Source organism: Xyrauchen texanus, chromosome 11 (genome assembly GCF_025860055.1).
Source record: "Xyrauchen texanus isolate HMW12.3.18 chromosome 11, RBS_HiC_50CHRs, whole genome shotgun sequence".
In the NCBI taxonomy this organism is placed as follows: Eukaryota; Metazoa; Chordata; class Actinopteri; order Cypriniformes; family Catostomidae; genus Xyrauchen; species Xyrauchen texanus.
Window position 1 is genome coordinate 44,535,955 of NC_068286.1, and position 16,988 is coordinate 44,552,942.

Consider the following 16,988-nt stretch of genomic DNA (forward strand, 5'->3'; position numbering starts at 1 on the left):
GAGGCTGTCATCTTATCAACCAGTGTTTTTCTGTCCCTACCCTAGTGCGGCCAAGAGGGACAGATGGCCTGTAGAGGTATCCCCGACATGACCACTCCAACCAAATACAGCCTAGTGAAGGATGTAGCAGTCTCGTGGGAGTGGCTGCAATGGAGGCAACAATGGAGCTCACTTCTTTTTGGAAGACTTCTCTTCATGCTGGCGTCCTCACAGGTCCAGGAACGTAGCAGATCCCCGCACCCCGGCGCAAAGGACTGGAGCATGCGTCGTGGCTGACGGGACAGGATGACGGGCTGCTATTCCCCTCACACTCTGCAGACCAGGGAAGCCTAGCCGCTTGGAAGAAGCCAACATGCCTTGCGCCCCGGACCAAGGAGCTGAAGCTCGTCATAGTTAATGGACCTCGCCCATTATACCTGGACCTTACCCTGTCATCACCACCTATCCAGCACATAACCCCCATTCACCACGAGGATGCCAGATTCCCCTTCGTTTTGGACACTTTCCCCTTTGGACACTTTATTCCCCTTTCCTATGTTTATTATTTTAAATAAATGCCTGATTTAATCGCCCAATCCGTTATTGTTGAAAAGGACATGGGGAAAATGAATGGGGAATTTCTTGTGCTTTAAATCTGCACCTATGCACACTGCATGCACATACACCTTGTGACAATCATGTGCCCAGTCTATTGTTGGCAATCTGTGTCACTATAAATGTTACATGTTTAAAGTATTATCTATTTACTTATTACTATTTAAAGTACTGTTTATAGATATTCATATTGCAATATGTACATCTGCGATATTTCAAAAAATGCAATATATCGTGCAGCCCTACTTTGATTCTATGGCTCATAGCGCACATGTATATGCTTGTTTAATGTTTACTGAGGTGTTAAGTTTTATTACCAGTTTTTGCAGCGTATGTAGACAGAAGCAGCTTTGTCATAGTACTGGCCTTTCTCATACAGCTGAGCTGCTTCTGAATATTGCTGTACATAAAAACATTCAGCCCATAAGAAAATATGAAAACATGCAGTGTACTTCTCTCTAGCAGAGCTAAATGAGTTCATCACACATAAATGCACATACCTTCATGCTCTCCAGAATGGCTCCACAGTCTTTCTTCAGAGATTTGCTGGGGTGTTTGATGGCCTGGTTGGCTCCTCTGCGGATGTCACCCATACGAATGGACATACGAGCCACTCCTGCCAGGCAGTTCTCATCATGATCCTGGATCTACACATACAGGACCTATCATCTATGGGCTTAACACGTGCTATGGTGGATCATGTCAGAGGCAAAAAGCTATTGTATGGCATCATTTAGCTTTGAATATAGCAAACAAGTCACAAGGACTACTTTTATGGTACTTATACGGTGCTTTGTTTTATCTTTTTTGGTGCTTGTCAGCCCCTGGCCACTACATGCTTTCACTGTATGGAAAAGAGCAGCATGAACATTTCTCCTATTGAGTGCCACAGAATAAAGAAAGTTATACTAGTTTGGATTGACATAAGTGTGATGATCATTTTAATTTTGGGGTGAACAATTCATTCACAATTACTGATCATCATCACAAACACACACTCACCTTGTTGTTTCCTGTTAAGCCTTTCTCGTAGTGAGCCAGTGCATTCACATAATCTCCACTAGAGGGCAACACAACAAAAATAAGACATTACCACCAAAAAGCAATAATACCTGCTTTTCCTACCAGAGAACTCTAGCATACAGTAGAAAGCAAGTCCTTCAAGTACAGTAAAATTTGCATGAGCATTCATATATAGTTGACTAATGTAAAGAAATGCAGTTGACTCACACAAACTCTAGCTGTATGGCATATTCTTTAGAAATGAATGGGATCTCATCAGGGTCTAGTCTTTTAGCCAGCTGCAATGCACTGTCCCAATGCTGCAGGTCCCTTCTCATCTACACACACACACAACAGCACAACTGTTACGAGCCACAGCTTAGACCTGGGAAGTCTAATAGCTCATAGATTTGGATGCATACTGTACAGGTGAATCTCACGAAGACATGTCCAGGTCACAGTTTGTATCTTTAATCTGCTTTAAATCTCTCAAAATCTCTCTCTTTTTTTTGTGGGATGAAATGTGACCTGGACATCATTCATACAAGAACTCTCTGAATGTGCGTTGGTCCCCATTTCACCTCCAGGGCTGCCATAGGATAGGAAGACGTAAGATACAGGTCCTGAGCTCGGTTGTAGTCATTGCAGAACATGGCCAAATGTCCAGCTAACAAATTCTGATCCTCTATTCCCTACAGACACAGTTGAGAAAAAACCCTTTAGTATGTGATAGAGTCAAAACTTCTCCAGTACCCCAAAAACACACAATGACTTGTGATCTCACCTTGATATCCTCTAGGGACATGACCATGCCAACGTTTCCCATCATGCGGTATACCCTGATGGCCAGCTCCACCTCAATGTGGTGCAGACAGGCTCTGCCCAGCTCACCCCATGCCTCGGCATTGTTCAGAGCTTTACATATATCCCAAGCATCAGAGAACCTGTACAAACATCAGGGGCAGAAATTGACTTTTTTGTTATTAGTTTAGTTTTAGAGGCAACTTTAAAATTTATGAGGACAAATAGTTTGGTAACACTTTACAATAAGGTTTTATTTGTTAGCAATAGTTAACAACATTAGTTAACATGAACTAATGATGAACAATACTTTTACAGGAACTATAAAATCTTGGTTAATGCTAATATCAACATATAGACCATTTCAAGGACTGTCGGTTTAAGGAAGTGACATCTTCATTCCTTGAACATTTCCTGCTAATTGTTGAACTCATTCAAGACAACAGCACTTCATTCATAGTGACTTTAACATGATTAACGGTACTAACGTTAACACGATTGTCATAAAATGTCTTTATTTAAAATGTGGACCATGTTGTTCAGTGGCTGGATGCTTTCTGGATACCTGGAAATGTCAAAAGCAACAACAAATGGATGCATGAACCCGCTGCAGTGAAGCGATATGGCTGGCAATACTAACAACTATAGTATATGTCTATTCTCTGGTAGTGTACGACATTTATACCAACTAATTTTAAAAAACAGGCGTGAGTTTGTAAGGTAGAGTTCTAAAAGTGCCTTTAAATTGCTCCCATTATAATGAATGAAGCTGCACAAGTCTTTTACTATTTCATGTTGTCATTTAGAAGACACTTTTATTCAAAACGACACACAAATGAAGCACATAAGCAATTTGTCACACAGAACTCAGTGCTCCCAGGCCAGTAGCGTTATAATTCCTTTGTTATTGTTTACATCCTTGAAATAGTCTATACTAATACATTTTTAAAGTCAAAAGTTGTATTTGTTAACATGCACTATAAACTAACATGAACTAACAATGAACGATTGCATTTATATTAACTAAGCATATAAATTAGCAGTGCAAATTTGTTTAAATGCAGTAAAAAATATTGTTCATGATAACTAATGGATGAACTAATGTTAACAAATGGAAACTTATTGTAAAGTGTTAACAAATGTTGTTGTTCTTAAGCACATAAAAACAAATAGAATGTCATCTATGTCAAATCCTTCAACTGATTCAGATAAAAGTTAATAAATAAATAAATGTTAATAAATTCTCAATCTAAACTAATATTACTACTGTTACCAATAAAATCAACAACAAATACGAAAGTAGCTGTAAGTAATGCACAAAAACGTAACAAGACAATAAATGCTCTGTGGCCAGGGTCCAATATGAGAGAGATTGTGAAACTATAACAGAATATCTATTCATTGTTTCATAACAGATTACAGTTGAAGTCAGAAGTTTACATATACTTGGGTTGAAGTCATTAAAACTAATTTTTTAACCACTCCATAGATTTAATATTAGCAAACTATAGTTTTGGCAAGTCGTTTAAGGACATCTAATTTGTGCAATTTTTCCAACAATTCTTTACAGACAGATTGATTCACTTTTAATTGACTATATCACAATTCCAGTTGGTCAGAAGTTCACATACACTGAAGTCAACTGTGCCCTTAAGCAGTTTGGAAAATTCCAGAAAATTATGTCAAGCCTTTAGACAATTAGCTTCTGATAGGAGGTGTACTGAATTGGTGGTGTACCTGTGGATGAACTTTTAAGGCCTACATTCAAACTCAGTGCCTCTTTACTAGACATGATGGGAAAATCAAAACAAATCAGCCAAGACCTCAGAAAATAATTGTGGACTTCCACTAGTCTGCAAGTGCCCACGGGGACAAAGATCTTACATTTTGTAGAAATGTCCTCTGGTCTGATGAAACAAAATTTTAACTGTTTGGCAATAATGTCCATCGTCCATGTTTGGAGAAAAAAGGGTGAGGCTTGCAAGCCGTAGAACACCATCCCAACCGTAAAGCTTGGAGGTGGTAGCATCATGTTGTGGGGATGCTTTGCTGCAAGAGGGACTGGTGCACTTCACAAAATAGATGGCATCATGAGGAAGGAAACTTATGTGGATATATTGCAGCAGCATCTCAAGACATCAGCCAGGAAGTTAAAGCTCGTCACAAATGGGTCTTCCAAATGGACAATGACCCCAAGCATACCTCCAATGTTGTGGCAGAATGTCTGAAGGTCAACAAAGTCAAGGTATTGGAGTGGCCATCACAAAGCCCTGACCTCAATCCGAAGCCTGAAAAAGCATGTGCGAGCAAGGAGGCCTACAACACCAGTTCTGTCTGGAGGAACGGGCCAAAATTCCAGCAACTTATTGTGAGAAGCTTGTGGAAGGCCAAAACGTTGACCCAAGTTAAACAATTTAAAGACAATGCTACTAAATAGCAGCAAAGTGTACGTAAACTTCTGACCCACTGGGAATGTGATGAAAGAAATAAAAGCTGAAATAAATCATTATCTTATTATCATTATCATTATATTCTGACATTTCACATTTTTTAAATAAAGTAGTGATCCTAAGTGAACTAAGACAGGGAATGTTTTAGACGATTAAATGTCAGGAATTGTGAAAAACTGAGTTTAAGTGTATTTGGCTAAGGTGTATGTAAACTTCTGACTTCAACTGTAAATACAAATATGAAATTAAGTATTGTGTAGGTCACCCTTGTGCCACCAAAAGAGTGCCAACCTGCATCTCTAGCATTCTGAGCTGATATTCTTCTCACCACAATTGTAGAAGAGCGGTTATCTGAGTTACAGTCGACTTTGTCAGTTCGAACAAGTCTGTCCATCCCTTCCCCTAATTTTGCATAAAATATCATGTGCAAATACCTTTTGAGCATAATGGCCAGCTGCAGTAAAGGCTGGAGTTTTTCTTTGCTGGTTTCACTGTGTGGGTTGTTGAGGAAGGCATGTGTGTTCAAAACCACACTGTTAATTTTCCCACTCTGGGTCTGACAAGTCAACTCCCCATTGTACAGCAGCAAGGGCTTATGGGAAAAAGGCAGCTTGGTGGCACCAACAAGAATCACTTTAGAGCCTTGACACACACAAACACACACACACACACACACACAAACACAAATAAATTAATACTCAGTAACAGTGAAGTCTTTTTCATTACCCAACTAAAACAAACCCATCCATCACATTAAAGGAATATTCGGGGTTCAATACAAGTTAAGCTCAATCGACAGCATTTGTGCCATAATGTTGATTACCATAAAAATACCAAAAAAATGACTTGTTCGTCCTTTTCTTTAAAAAAAGCACAAATCGAGTTACAGTGAAGCACTTACAATGGAAATGAATGGGGCCAAATTTTGAACGTTTGAAGTATTGCCACAAGACAATGTGTGTAAACATGCTTTGAGTGAGATAAAATCACTTATAAAGCTTTTCTGTGTAAAGTTATAGCCAATTTTACAAATTCACTGTCCATTTTTCCTCTCTCAAAATTACAAAAAGAATCTTTAACCAAACCATTAAGAAAACATAATCGTTGTCAAATTGCTATCTGAACCAGAATCCTTAAATTCCGTACAATTCCAATTAAGTTTACCATGTATGGTTTCTTTGTGGAAGGCATATGTGTAGACCTTGTCCTCTTCATACACTGCAAACACACCCTTGTTGGTGATCCAATTTTCCCACAATATCCCTTTAATGGCAGGAGAAAAGTCTGGGATCTCAAACAGTGAATCATTCACCTACAGGAAAACAGACTTGCTTTCATTTGATTTCAAGAGCTGATATCAGCAATGTAAATAGAGTATAATTTCTTAATTAGTGCTGATCAATAAAAGCTGAAACGTGTGTGTTTCTGTGTACCGGGCAGTATAGGAACCCATCACTCTTTTCATCAATAAAGACGAGACGTGTTCCATTGGGGTCAGGAAAGATTTTGCGTATGCCAACTGTGTGGCGATACTCATTCACACTCTGCCAGTCCTCAAAATAGAAACACTGAATCAACCCAGTCTACAGAAAAAGAGTAAGAGTGAGAGAGATGTCTAACAGTTGTATTCAATTCTGAGTGATTTTTGAAAACTGATTGTAACTGACTATTTATCAGTAAATGATGGAGAAAGACCCTCTGTTCAGGTAATTTATTATTGATCTGAAGAGTATGCATTTTCAGTTTCTGTGCAGTTTGAGAAATATAAGAATCTATTGTTTTTTGCACAAAATGAGCAAAGTGAGGAGCAAAGAACAGTACTTTTGCATAAATTGACACAATGGGTGTCATCCACATAAATAACTAATGCTTAATACATAGTTTTTAGAACTACAGTAACTACGTTAATGCTTTAACTTTGTAACAATAACAGTGTATGTTCTTTATGGGTGCTGCGCAGTGATATATAAAGTAGCTGTGAACAAGTGTTTCGCATCATAGCTCTTCCTATAACACAACTGGAACTGGGTATTGGCCATTTAAGGCTTAGAACTATCAGTTTTATCAAGTGAGATTAAAGGAATAGTTCCCCCAAATATTTAAATTCTCTCATAATTTCCTCACCCTCATACCATAGATGTGTATGACTTTCTTTCTTAAGCAGAACACAAATTAAGATTTTTAGAAAAATATCTCAGCTCTATTGGCCCATACAATGCAAGTGAATGGGTGCCAAACAATTTAAACTCCAAAAATCACACAAGTCACCATAAAAGTAATCCATTTGTCTCCCAGTGGTTAAATCAATATCTTCAGAAGGGATTTGATAGGTGTGGGTGAGAAACAGATCAATATTTAAGTCAAATTTGACTATAAATTCTCCTCCCTGCTCAGTCAATCTCCACTTTAACTTTCACTTTCTCATTCTTCTTCTTGTGTTTTTTGTGATTTACATTTTTCATGCATTTGCCCCTACTAAGACTACTCTGAAAGGTTAACAAACAGCTCTCAGCCAACAACATGCAGTTAACATGGGTCTACACTTCATACTCCAGCACCTTGACAGCCCAGGGACCTACGTCTCTGCTTCTACAAGCCAAGCTCTCTCAGCTGACTGTACCTGAAGCCACCTGCAGGTGGCTAACAGATTTTATCAACAATAGGAGGCAACAGGTGCGCCTTGGTAAGTTCACTACAGGCACACTCACTATCAGCACTGGAGCACCACAAGACTGTGTGCTGTCTCCACTTCTCTACTCTTTCTATACAAATGATTGCACCTCGACTGACACCCAAGTAAAGCTCCTAAAATGTGCAGATGACTCAACACTGATTGGTCTCAGTGATAGCAACGATTCTTCTTATAGAAGCACCTGGTGTCCTGGTCTAGTATGGACAAATTGGAGCTAAATGCTTTAAAGACAGTAGGTCAGTCAAAGGTTTTACTTCCTGAGACCGCTGAAGAAGTTTAACCTGTCACGGTCACTTGTGGTCCAGTTCTACACTGCCATTATTGAACCCATCCTCACATCATCCATAACAGTTAGGTATGGGTCAGCCACAGCTCACGATCTGCACGGTCTCCAGTGCATTGTTCGCTCAACAGTAAAAAAGAATTGGCTGCAATCTGCCCCGTCTCCAGAGTCTGTATAAGGCGTGATGCAAAAAGAGAGCTGATATGATCATCAATGATCCCTCACACCCTGCTCACCACATCTTCCAGCTCATGCCTTCCAGGAAGTGCTGGCGAGCCATCAAAACCGAAACAGTCAGACATAAAAACAGCTTCTTTCCCCGAGCAGTGGCTCTCTTCTATAACTCAATAACTCTTTAACTTATAACTGACCTGCACAATAATTGGACTGACTGCAGTCCTCACTGCTACCACTTATTTACTGCTGCTTGACTCTATTTCTGCATTGCACCATATATCCACACTAATACAGACCAGCATGTGCACTGCACTTTATTATGAAGTATGGTATTGTACTGTATTGTATATTTATGTATTACGTATACTGTTCTTGTATAGTCTATCTGTACACACTTGTATGTTGTGTTTATATGTAATGTTTCTCAACCACACCTATCATATCACGGGTGATGATATGGATTTAACCACTTGTATTGTACGGATTACTTTTATGCTGATTTTTGGAGCGTCAACATTTTGGCAGCCATTCACCTGATTTGTATGGACCAACAGAACTGAGATATTATTCTAAAAATCATAATTTGTGTTCTGGTGAAGAAAGAAAGTCACATACATCTGGGATGTCATGAGGGTGAGTAAATGATTAGAGAATTTTCATTTTTGGGTGAACTATCCCTTTAAGGTTAAAATGAAAATAGGATGTGTGCATGTGAATGACTCACATCAGTCCCATAATACAGAAACTCGGCGGTGAGAGCGTGACAGAGGATGCGGTATTTTTGATCGGGTTCTGGAAACAGTTTCGTCTGTCTGTCCTCCTGAACAACCTGCTCATCTCCGTCAATCTTTCATTCGCATACACAACAATTAGAAATAGACATTTAGAAATATTTGACAGACATACATTCCAATTTGACAGCCATACTTCTTACAAATGATTTTCCTCTTACCACATGCAACTGGACTTTCCCCTCAAACAGGGCTGCAGCATAGTCACAGTTCAGACACATACTGGCCACTGTACCTAAATACTCTGTGTCTTTTACACGTTCCACTCCTGAAACACACACACACAAACATGCAATAGGCCATTTTATCTGCAGAGGTCAACATATTGTTCATACCATCTCATTCTCACTCACCACCGTCTCCTAAAGCATAAAACCACGCCCTGTTGTTCATGCCCACCGCAACATGATATGGCCCCACAGCTATGAAATTAGGCTCCACCTCCACTGCAATGGCAGTGGGGGACTCCTGAGAAAAGAAATGACATAAATCTGGACATGATGCATTAATATAAATTGAATTGACAATTTTCTTACAAAAATGTAAGTGGTGTTTGCCTGTGCCCATCGCTAATTAACGAGGGTGTTGTGGGTGGTTACTACAACATTTCTAGGTGGTCGCTAGGGTGTTATGGGTAGTTTCTAGGTGGTTCCTTACAGGCCCATCTCTAAAGAGCCCGCCCCTTATTCTCTATGATATTCCGGAGCCTAGATATGGCTTGTGTCCCTCCTTCAATGTAAAGGCTGATTCACACTTCTGCATTGAACCTATGACGTAGGCTCCACGTTGCATTTATAGTTCTGTGTTGATGTGTCTGCATTGTTCTGGGAGTACACGGTCAAGTGCAAACAGCAAAAAATCTTCATTTCTGAAATAATTCTACATTTCATCTACAAATGAAAGAAATGTCATTCGTTGATTCAAATGTATTTATTAAACTATTGTAAAATTAAAAACTAGTTCATTAAATTATATTGTATTTAATACATATCATTTATTAGCCGATACATGTTGCTTGCCATGCAGATTGAAAATAAATCAGTCATATTCTGTATGCTTGCTCTTGAGTCGCTTAGTTAATAAATAAATATACTGTACATTCTGGCATTCTTTAATGCTCCGTGCTTAAAAAAACAAACAACAAATTAAAAAATGATTACTCATGAGACCTGGGTAGCTCAGCGAGTATTGATGCTGACTACCACCCCTGGATTCGCGAGTTTGAATCCAAGGTGTGCTGTGTGACTCCAGCCAGTTCTCCTAAAACAACCAAATTGGCCCAGTTGCTAGGGAGGGTAGTGTCACATGGGGTAAACACCTCGTGGTCACGATTAAGAGTTCTCGCTCTCAATGGGGCATGTGGTAAGCTGTGCGTGGATCGTGGAGAATAGTATGGGCCTACCATCTGTATACCTCAGAAGAAACCGAGATTCATCAGACCAGGTGATGTTTTTCCAGTCATTAACGGTCTAGTTTTGGTGAGCCTGTGCCTAGTGCAGCGTCAACTTTCTCTTCACAGAACTGCTGCTCACTGGATGTTTTTTGTTTTGGCACCATTCTGAGTTACCGCTATAGCTAGGAGTTGCCTATGATGTAGGTTCAATGCAGAAGTATAAATCAGTCTGAAGTCAAAAGGATTGTTTTCACCCATTTTATCATCTACCATGTATCATGCATAACCGTACCGCAAACAATGTGGGGTGAGTTTTGAAAAACCCTAAACCTAAGTATGATGAGCTATTGTAATAATGATGCTTGACTTAGCAAGCACCACTAATCAGGTACAACCTAACCAGAGGCTTTAAGAGTATGTGTCTGAATGTTTTGCCTTTTTGTGGGTGCATATTGCTTTGTGATGTCTATTCACCCCCTCCAACTGGTTGGCGACTGTAACCTCCAGCAGGGATGTAAGATAGGCGATTCTAGTTCCGCTGCTGTCTCCTAATATGGGCAGCTTGGTAAGAAAAACGTGCAAAGTGCCCTGCTGAGAGGACACAGCTAACAGCTGCCCGTCATCAGTCCAACACATCTGATCAAGACCTGAGAGGGACACGCACACTGAGTGTTGGCCGAATATGCACACTTCAAGGAGAATATTTTTCACACTTATACAATGCATCAATACACATCATTAATGGCATAATACCTTTAGTCTCCTCATCCAGAGTGACTATCGCATACATCTCCTTCAGATCAGTCAGGTCATGTATCTTAATACTGACAGAGATATACAGTACAATCATGTTGTCTCACATGTAAGTGTACAGACACTGCTCTACTTGATAAAGAAAACTATTCTAAGCATTTCATGCTAGATATAATGCAAGTTACTGTATACAACCATAATATAACTGCATTAAAGGTTCACCCAAGTTTGCCCCAAAAATGAAAATTCAGTCATACTTTAATCACCCTCATGCCATTAAAAACCTGTATGACTTTCTTTCTTATGCAGAACACAAAAAGAAAATAATGTATATTGCAGTCTGTCTGATGAGGGTGAGTAAATTATGAGTAGTTGACTTCATACAACACACCAACTAGTGGATTAAGAATATATGTAGTTTTGCACATCCCTAGTTACTATGAAATTCAAGCAAACATCTAATGCAATGGCACGTGCATGCTATCGAACACTTACCAGTTGTCCCCGCATGATGCAGCCTTGTTTAGGGACTGTGAGATGGCGATGCTAGTCAGGCTGTCCTTGTGATTGTGGGCTTGAAATAGCTCTTGTCCAATCTCACGAATATGTGTGGAAATGACCACAAAGTAACCATGGGAAAATCCAATCATTATATACCCGTCCCCATACCTATAGACAGAAAGGGCCAAATCTGTTCAGTACATGAAGCACAAACTGGAATTGATCTATTAAAATGGCAGTTAATGTTTATGTGGCTGCCAGGAAGCTAGTTATTTACTATTTAGAGCAACCTTTTCATTACATTGACACTAAATTTATGTTATATTCAGTCCTCCACACTGCAGTTAAATGTCTTGCTCAAGAGCACAATGATGCACAACTGGTGCAATTGGCCAGTTTTTGAGCTTACTCCTGTTTGGGACCGAACCAGCAACCTTTATTGTAGCAGCCCACATTATGAACAGTTAACATGTCAACTCCATATGTAAGTACATCTGAGTGTTTGTGTGTGTGTTAGAGGTAGGCTGATATATCTGTTTTACAAATTTTGGAAATATTGTTTATCAGCAAAAATATGCCGATAGTTGTCAATATAGACTGTATACATTTTTGCTCCTCTGTGGTCAGTGGATGATTCTACAGTTAGAACTATTTAGTTCTATGGTATTACAGCAGCCTCTAAAGGCAAAAAACAATCACTGACATCTTGTGGGGATTTGCTATAACTAAATCTTTCATAATTGACTAAATATATCCATTTTTTTTTTCACTCACTTCAATGCACATTTTGTTATTTTGATTAGATAATAAAGTATTATAAATTGAAGAGAGAGCATGCAAAGAAAAAAAACTATATGGAAATGTGCCCTGTCAGCACATCCATTGTGTCTACAACTTCATATCTAATAGTAATATTAAACCTTTTGCCTGATTAAACCTCATCTGTATACAGTACATATATCTATATATCTATTAATAATAATATTACACACTGGTCGCCAAAATTTTGGAATAATGTACAGATTTTGTAAACAAAAAAAACAGCACCATCACTATTTGAAAAAGTCATTTTTGATCCTCTAGAAACTCGTCAGTCAATCATTGTTTTGAGGAATGAAGGCTATACAATGCTTGAAATTTCCAATAAACTGAAGATTTCACACAAATGTGTACACTATAGTCTTCAAAGACAAAGAACAACTGTCTCTAACAAGGACAGAAAGAGATGTGGAAGGCAAGATGTACAAATAAACAAGAGGATAAGTACATCAGAGTCTCTAGAGAAATAGACGCCTCACATGTCCTCAGCTGACAGCTTCATTGAATTCTACCCACTCAACACCAGTTTCATGTACAACAGTAAAGAGAAGACTCGGGGGTGCAGGCCTTATGGGAAGAATGGCAAAGAAAAAGCCACTTTTGAAACAGAAAAACAAAAAGAAAAGGTTAGAGTGGGCAAAGAAACACAGACATTGGACAACAGATAATTGGAAAAGAGTGTTATGGATCTTAACCCCATTGAGCTTTTGTGGGATCAGCTAGACTGTAAGGTGCGTGAGAATTGCCAGATAACACAGTCACATCTATGGCAAGTGCTACAGGAAGCGTGGGGTGATATTTGTATTTGGACAGACTGACAGCTAGAATGCCACATGGAGGATTTAGTTGGAAGTAGTTTAAGAAGTTCTGAAAAAAAAAAATCAAATTGGAATAGTAATTATACTTTATTTTTTTCACGTTTTCTGACGTTTCACGTTTATTGTGATCAGCTGAATGCCACTTTGGTGAATAAAAGTACCAATTTATTTCCATAAGAGCAAAATATGTACATTATTCCAAACTTGTGGCTACCAGTGTATGTATATTATATATATAAATATATAATTTCATACATAATGGAGAATATATAGGCTATACAAAAGGTTAATTTGATAAATACTTATATTGAGCATTGTAATGGAGCCTGTAGAATGTAAAGTCTCTATCATTACAAAATATGAGTTTTCTGTGAATTTTGGATTCGTTTATATTTTAAAGTCCTGCGTTATGTACCAGATCTTCTTTTTTTTCTGGTTATTACTGGAATTTTGGTTGCACAATAAACTTGTTGCCGCTATGTCTGTGCCCATTATAGTAAGGAAATACTAAGAATTGTTTTTAACATTCTATAAACCAATTTTAAAACCATTAGCCAATTCATCTGCAACCTTCCTTTTCCACCACATGATTTAATGGTATCAGCTAAATCCACTATCGGCCGACCTCTTGTGTGTATGTGTGTGTGTACCAGCGGTAGGAGATGATGTTGCCGTAGCGCTGCTGGAAGGCCAGTTCAATAGGGTTATCAGGATCATTCAGGTTAAATAGGAACAGGGTCTTCTTCCCCAAAGCCACACTCACCTGCAAGTTAATTGGCATTTAGTCAAATGGTTATTCTTGTAGGATTGCCCAAGATGCATCAGTGCAAGATTACTTATGCTTGTTGCACAATGCACTCACATAAAGACACATCTAATGCATTATAGTCTCATGTTCTCATTCTCATCAAGATCTGAAGTGAATAAACAAAGCAATGTTTGAAAGCATGAATGAATTTCTAATGTATCAGTGCCCTTTTCTTGCTGTCTGTCTTTCTTAATTTTATCTCCAATTCTCATTACAACTGAAGCATTTATAGAGGCATCAAACGAGACTCATCCAATCAGAACTGAAGGTCTGAGATATTCGTTCTATAATATTAGTTTCTGTTTTTGCACTGATGCCAGAATTATTATTCGTTTGTTATTAATTTTAGTTTCTGGTATTAGTAATTAGTATTAGACCATTAGTAATAACTAAGTTAAAAGAGCTTGTTAACATACAGTGCTTTCGCCTGGAGATGATCTCTCATCTGTTTTCATCACTGAGAACTGAACATCTGCAGGGTCTGCTCTCACAGAGGTCTAAAGGACAGAGATTAATAATGTTAAAAACTGTGTTTGATATTTTTGGGAGCTTCTAAATCCCTCTCTTTCTGACACACCCACCCATACCTGTCGAACAGTGTCTCCCTCATGGTTGCTGATAGTTATGCTGCGGTCTTCACTGCCCAAAGCCAGGAGGTTCTGAGAGCTCCAACAGCCACATGTGATTTTCTTTGTGTGCTTACCTACACATTCACATGCAAGATGTGTTGTACTTATTCACACAGATTCAAATCAGGACTTTTAACAATTCATAAGCTTCCACCATCAGGACGAATCATGCAGTTCTGTACCGATCCAGCCTTAATGGTATAGTTAGGATTTCTTTATCCAGTGTGTTGCTGCAAAATCAGGATTAGAATGGCTGGCTGAGCAAGTAACTAATTGAGATTCGCCACGTCGCTGTAGGCATTTCAACAGAACTCTGTCCTGCGTCAGAATGTGGTGAGAAATGTGGTCCGGGAACAGTTTGAAATGGTATCATGCCATACCATGCTGAAGTGGAAACCACAACTCACCATGATCAGAACAGTTCGGCCTGATGGTGGAACAGCGCTCATATTGTTCCAAAGCATTCATCGCACTAAGCCGATATAGGAGCAATAAGGCTTTACCAAGAACAGGAATCTTGCGTGAGGTTTGCTGGTTGTAGATGAGAAGGTTTCCTTTAGATGTGCCAACGGCCAACAGTGGCCCATTTTTGGACCAGAGCAGGAAGGACATCTGATCTCTGTGGTGACCACAAATTACAGCAAACAAAAAGATGCATCACCTTAACAACAAGATGTATACAAGAGCTTATACTCAAAAACATGTGTTCTTGGGGGCCTTTGTAGCTCAGCGAGTATTGACACGGACTACCACCACTGGAGTCGCGAGTTCGAATCCAGGGTGCGCTGAGTGAATTGGCCAGGTTGCTAGGGAGGGTAGTCACATGGGGTAACCTCCTCATGGTTGCGATAAGTGGTTCTCACTCTCAATGGGGCGCGTGGTAAGTTGTGCGTGGTTCGCAGAGAGTAGCATGAGCCTCCTGGGAGTCTCTGCGGTGTCATGCACAACTGAGACTTGTCCTCCACCACCTGGATTGAGGTGAGTAACCGCACCACCACGAGGACCTACTAAGTAGTGGGTATTGAGCATTCCAAATTGGGAGAAAATAAAAAATTATAAATAAAATAAATAATATTAAAAAAACACGTGCTCTCAATGTCTCTAACACATACCTCATCCCACTGTCCAGCTGTGAAGTTTTGTTGACATTGGCATCCCACAAGTAAACGGAACTGGACTTTTCAGCGATGACAGCCAAGATATCACCATCTTTATCCCAGTCTAGAGATACACAACTCCTGCACACACACAAAACAGTATGAGCTACAATAGAAAGAGAACATTGGTTCCTGTAATCGGTAAGCATATATAATTTAGATTAATATTACATTTATATTACAAGCAAATTTAACAAAAAACTTCACTGTCTGGCAATAAGTCTCAGGAAGACTTCACAACAACAACTTTACCCTGATATAAATGGCTGCAAATGCCTGTAAGCTCACTTACCCCGGGAGATTTACTTCATTCACCTTCTGTCCATGTCGATCAAAGATTTTTACAAAATTGTCAGGGCTGTGAATTGGATGTTTAAAATATGAAATAAATAACTTTTCCCTTATACTTTACGTAACAAAATTATGAATATTTCATGCAGGGGCGTAGCAATAATTTCTAAAGTGAGGGGGACAGAATGATTAGTGCAAGATGAACATAAATATAGAAAACTATTTTTAGGGCTCTCAATCCCTTAAATAGTTTAATTGAATTAATTACACTAATGACCAGTGAATTTTTACTTTTGCATTTACACATTTAGATATTTGCTGTATGAAAGACACAGTGTAAACACATCTGCCCTGTTAAAAATTGTGGGGGATGAAATTTGGCTTTATTGGATTTGAGGGAACACGTCCCCCCACATACCCGTGTTTTCTACGCCCATGACTTCATGGCTAATAAACCAGCAAGCAAACAGTCACTCACTCACCCTGCAACTGCAAGATAGTTGCCAACTGTTTTCTGCCATTTGTATTGCAAACATGATCCCAACCAGGACTTTTCTGACAGCGTAAAAACACGCTGAAAACATAGAAAAAACAAGAAATCAATCGCAGCCATAATATATAAGGATAAAATAAACAAAAATAGCATGGAAACGGTTCTTTCCATTACTTTTACATTGGTATTCTTAACAGACGTTTTTTATGAACGCGACAAGGTAATTTGTATAAATATACTGCTGTTATATATTCAATTTTATTTGTGTGCAATTATTTTCAGAGCCAAAATACATTGTTATGAAGCTAACTAGCCATCGTGCTAATGCTAAGCGTGATGCTTTTAAGAAACTAGCTGAAACTAGACTAGCTTCATTCTCGAGTGCACATATGCACTTCAAATAGCGGTAATACTTTCAAATGAAACTGGACATTAAATCATTTTATTAAAAAAATACCTGCCTTCATTTTTGCTTGTAGAAAGCTTAGGGAACGTTCCACTGCGACGCGTCTTGATCTCCCTTAGCAACCTCGTAG

General features: G+C 38.9%; 1 protein-coding gene across 2 annotated transcripts in view; it reads right to left on the reverse strand.

Moving 5' to 3' along the window:
- Positions 1-16,988, reverse strand: part of wdr19 (WD repeat domain 19) — a 29,146-nt gene extending 12,158 nt beyond the window's left edge. Inside the window, exons 1-23 of one of the 2 annotated variants that reach the window (XM_052137516.1) lie at positions 16,914-16,988; positions 16,442-16,533; positions 15,961-16,026; positions 15,624-15,749; positions 15,015-15,130; positions 14,470-14,585; positions 14,299-14,379; positions 13,725-13,837; positions 11,432-11,605; positions 10,937-11,007; positions 10,658-10,830; positions 9,147-9,258; positions 8,952-9,058; positions 8,724-8,846; positions 6,281-6,430; positions 6,012-6,159; positions 5,282-5,489; positions 2,381-2,540; positions 2,178-2,288; positions 1,825-1,934; positions 1,597-1,654; positions 1,095-1,241; positions 912-994 (exon numbers count right to left, since the gene is read on the reverse strand). In XM_052137516.1, the coding sequence (XP_051993476.1) occupies positions 912-994; positions 1,095-1,241; positions 1,597-1,654; positions 1,825-1,934; positions 2,178-2,288; positions 2,381-2,540; positions 5,282-5,489; positions 6,012-6,159; positions 6,281-6,430; positions 8,724-8,846; positions 8,952-9,058; positions 9,147-9,258; positions 10,658-10,830; positions 10,937-11,007; positions 11,432-11,605; positions 13,725-13,837; positions 14,299-14,379; positions 14,470-14,585; positions 15,015-15,130; positions 15,624-15,749; positions 15,961-16,026; positions 16,442-16,533; positions 16,914-16,919 (2,651 nt within the window). In that variant the 5' untranslated portion in view covers positions 16,920-16,988. Of the gene's footprint in view, positions 1-911; positions 995-1,094; positions 1,242-1,596; positions 1,655-1,824; positions 1,935-2,177; positions 2,289-2,380; positions 2,541-5,281; positions 5,490-6,011; positions 6,160-6,280; positions 6,431-8,723; positions 8,847-8,951; positions 9,059-9,143; positions 9,259-10,657; positions 10,831-10,936; positions 11,008-11,431; positions 11,606-13,724; positions 13,838-14,298; positions 14,380-14,469; positions 14,586-15,014; positions 15,131-15,623; positions 15,750-15,960; positions 16,027-16,441; positions 16,534-16,913 lie in introns of both variants that reach the window. The other variant, XM_052137515.1, reaches the window with a different exon arrangement.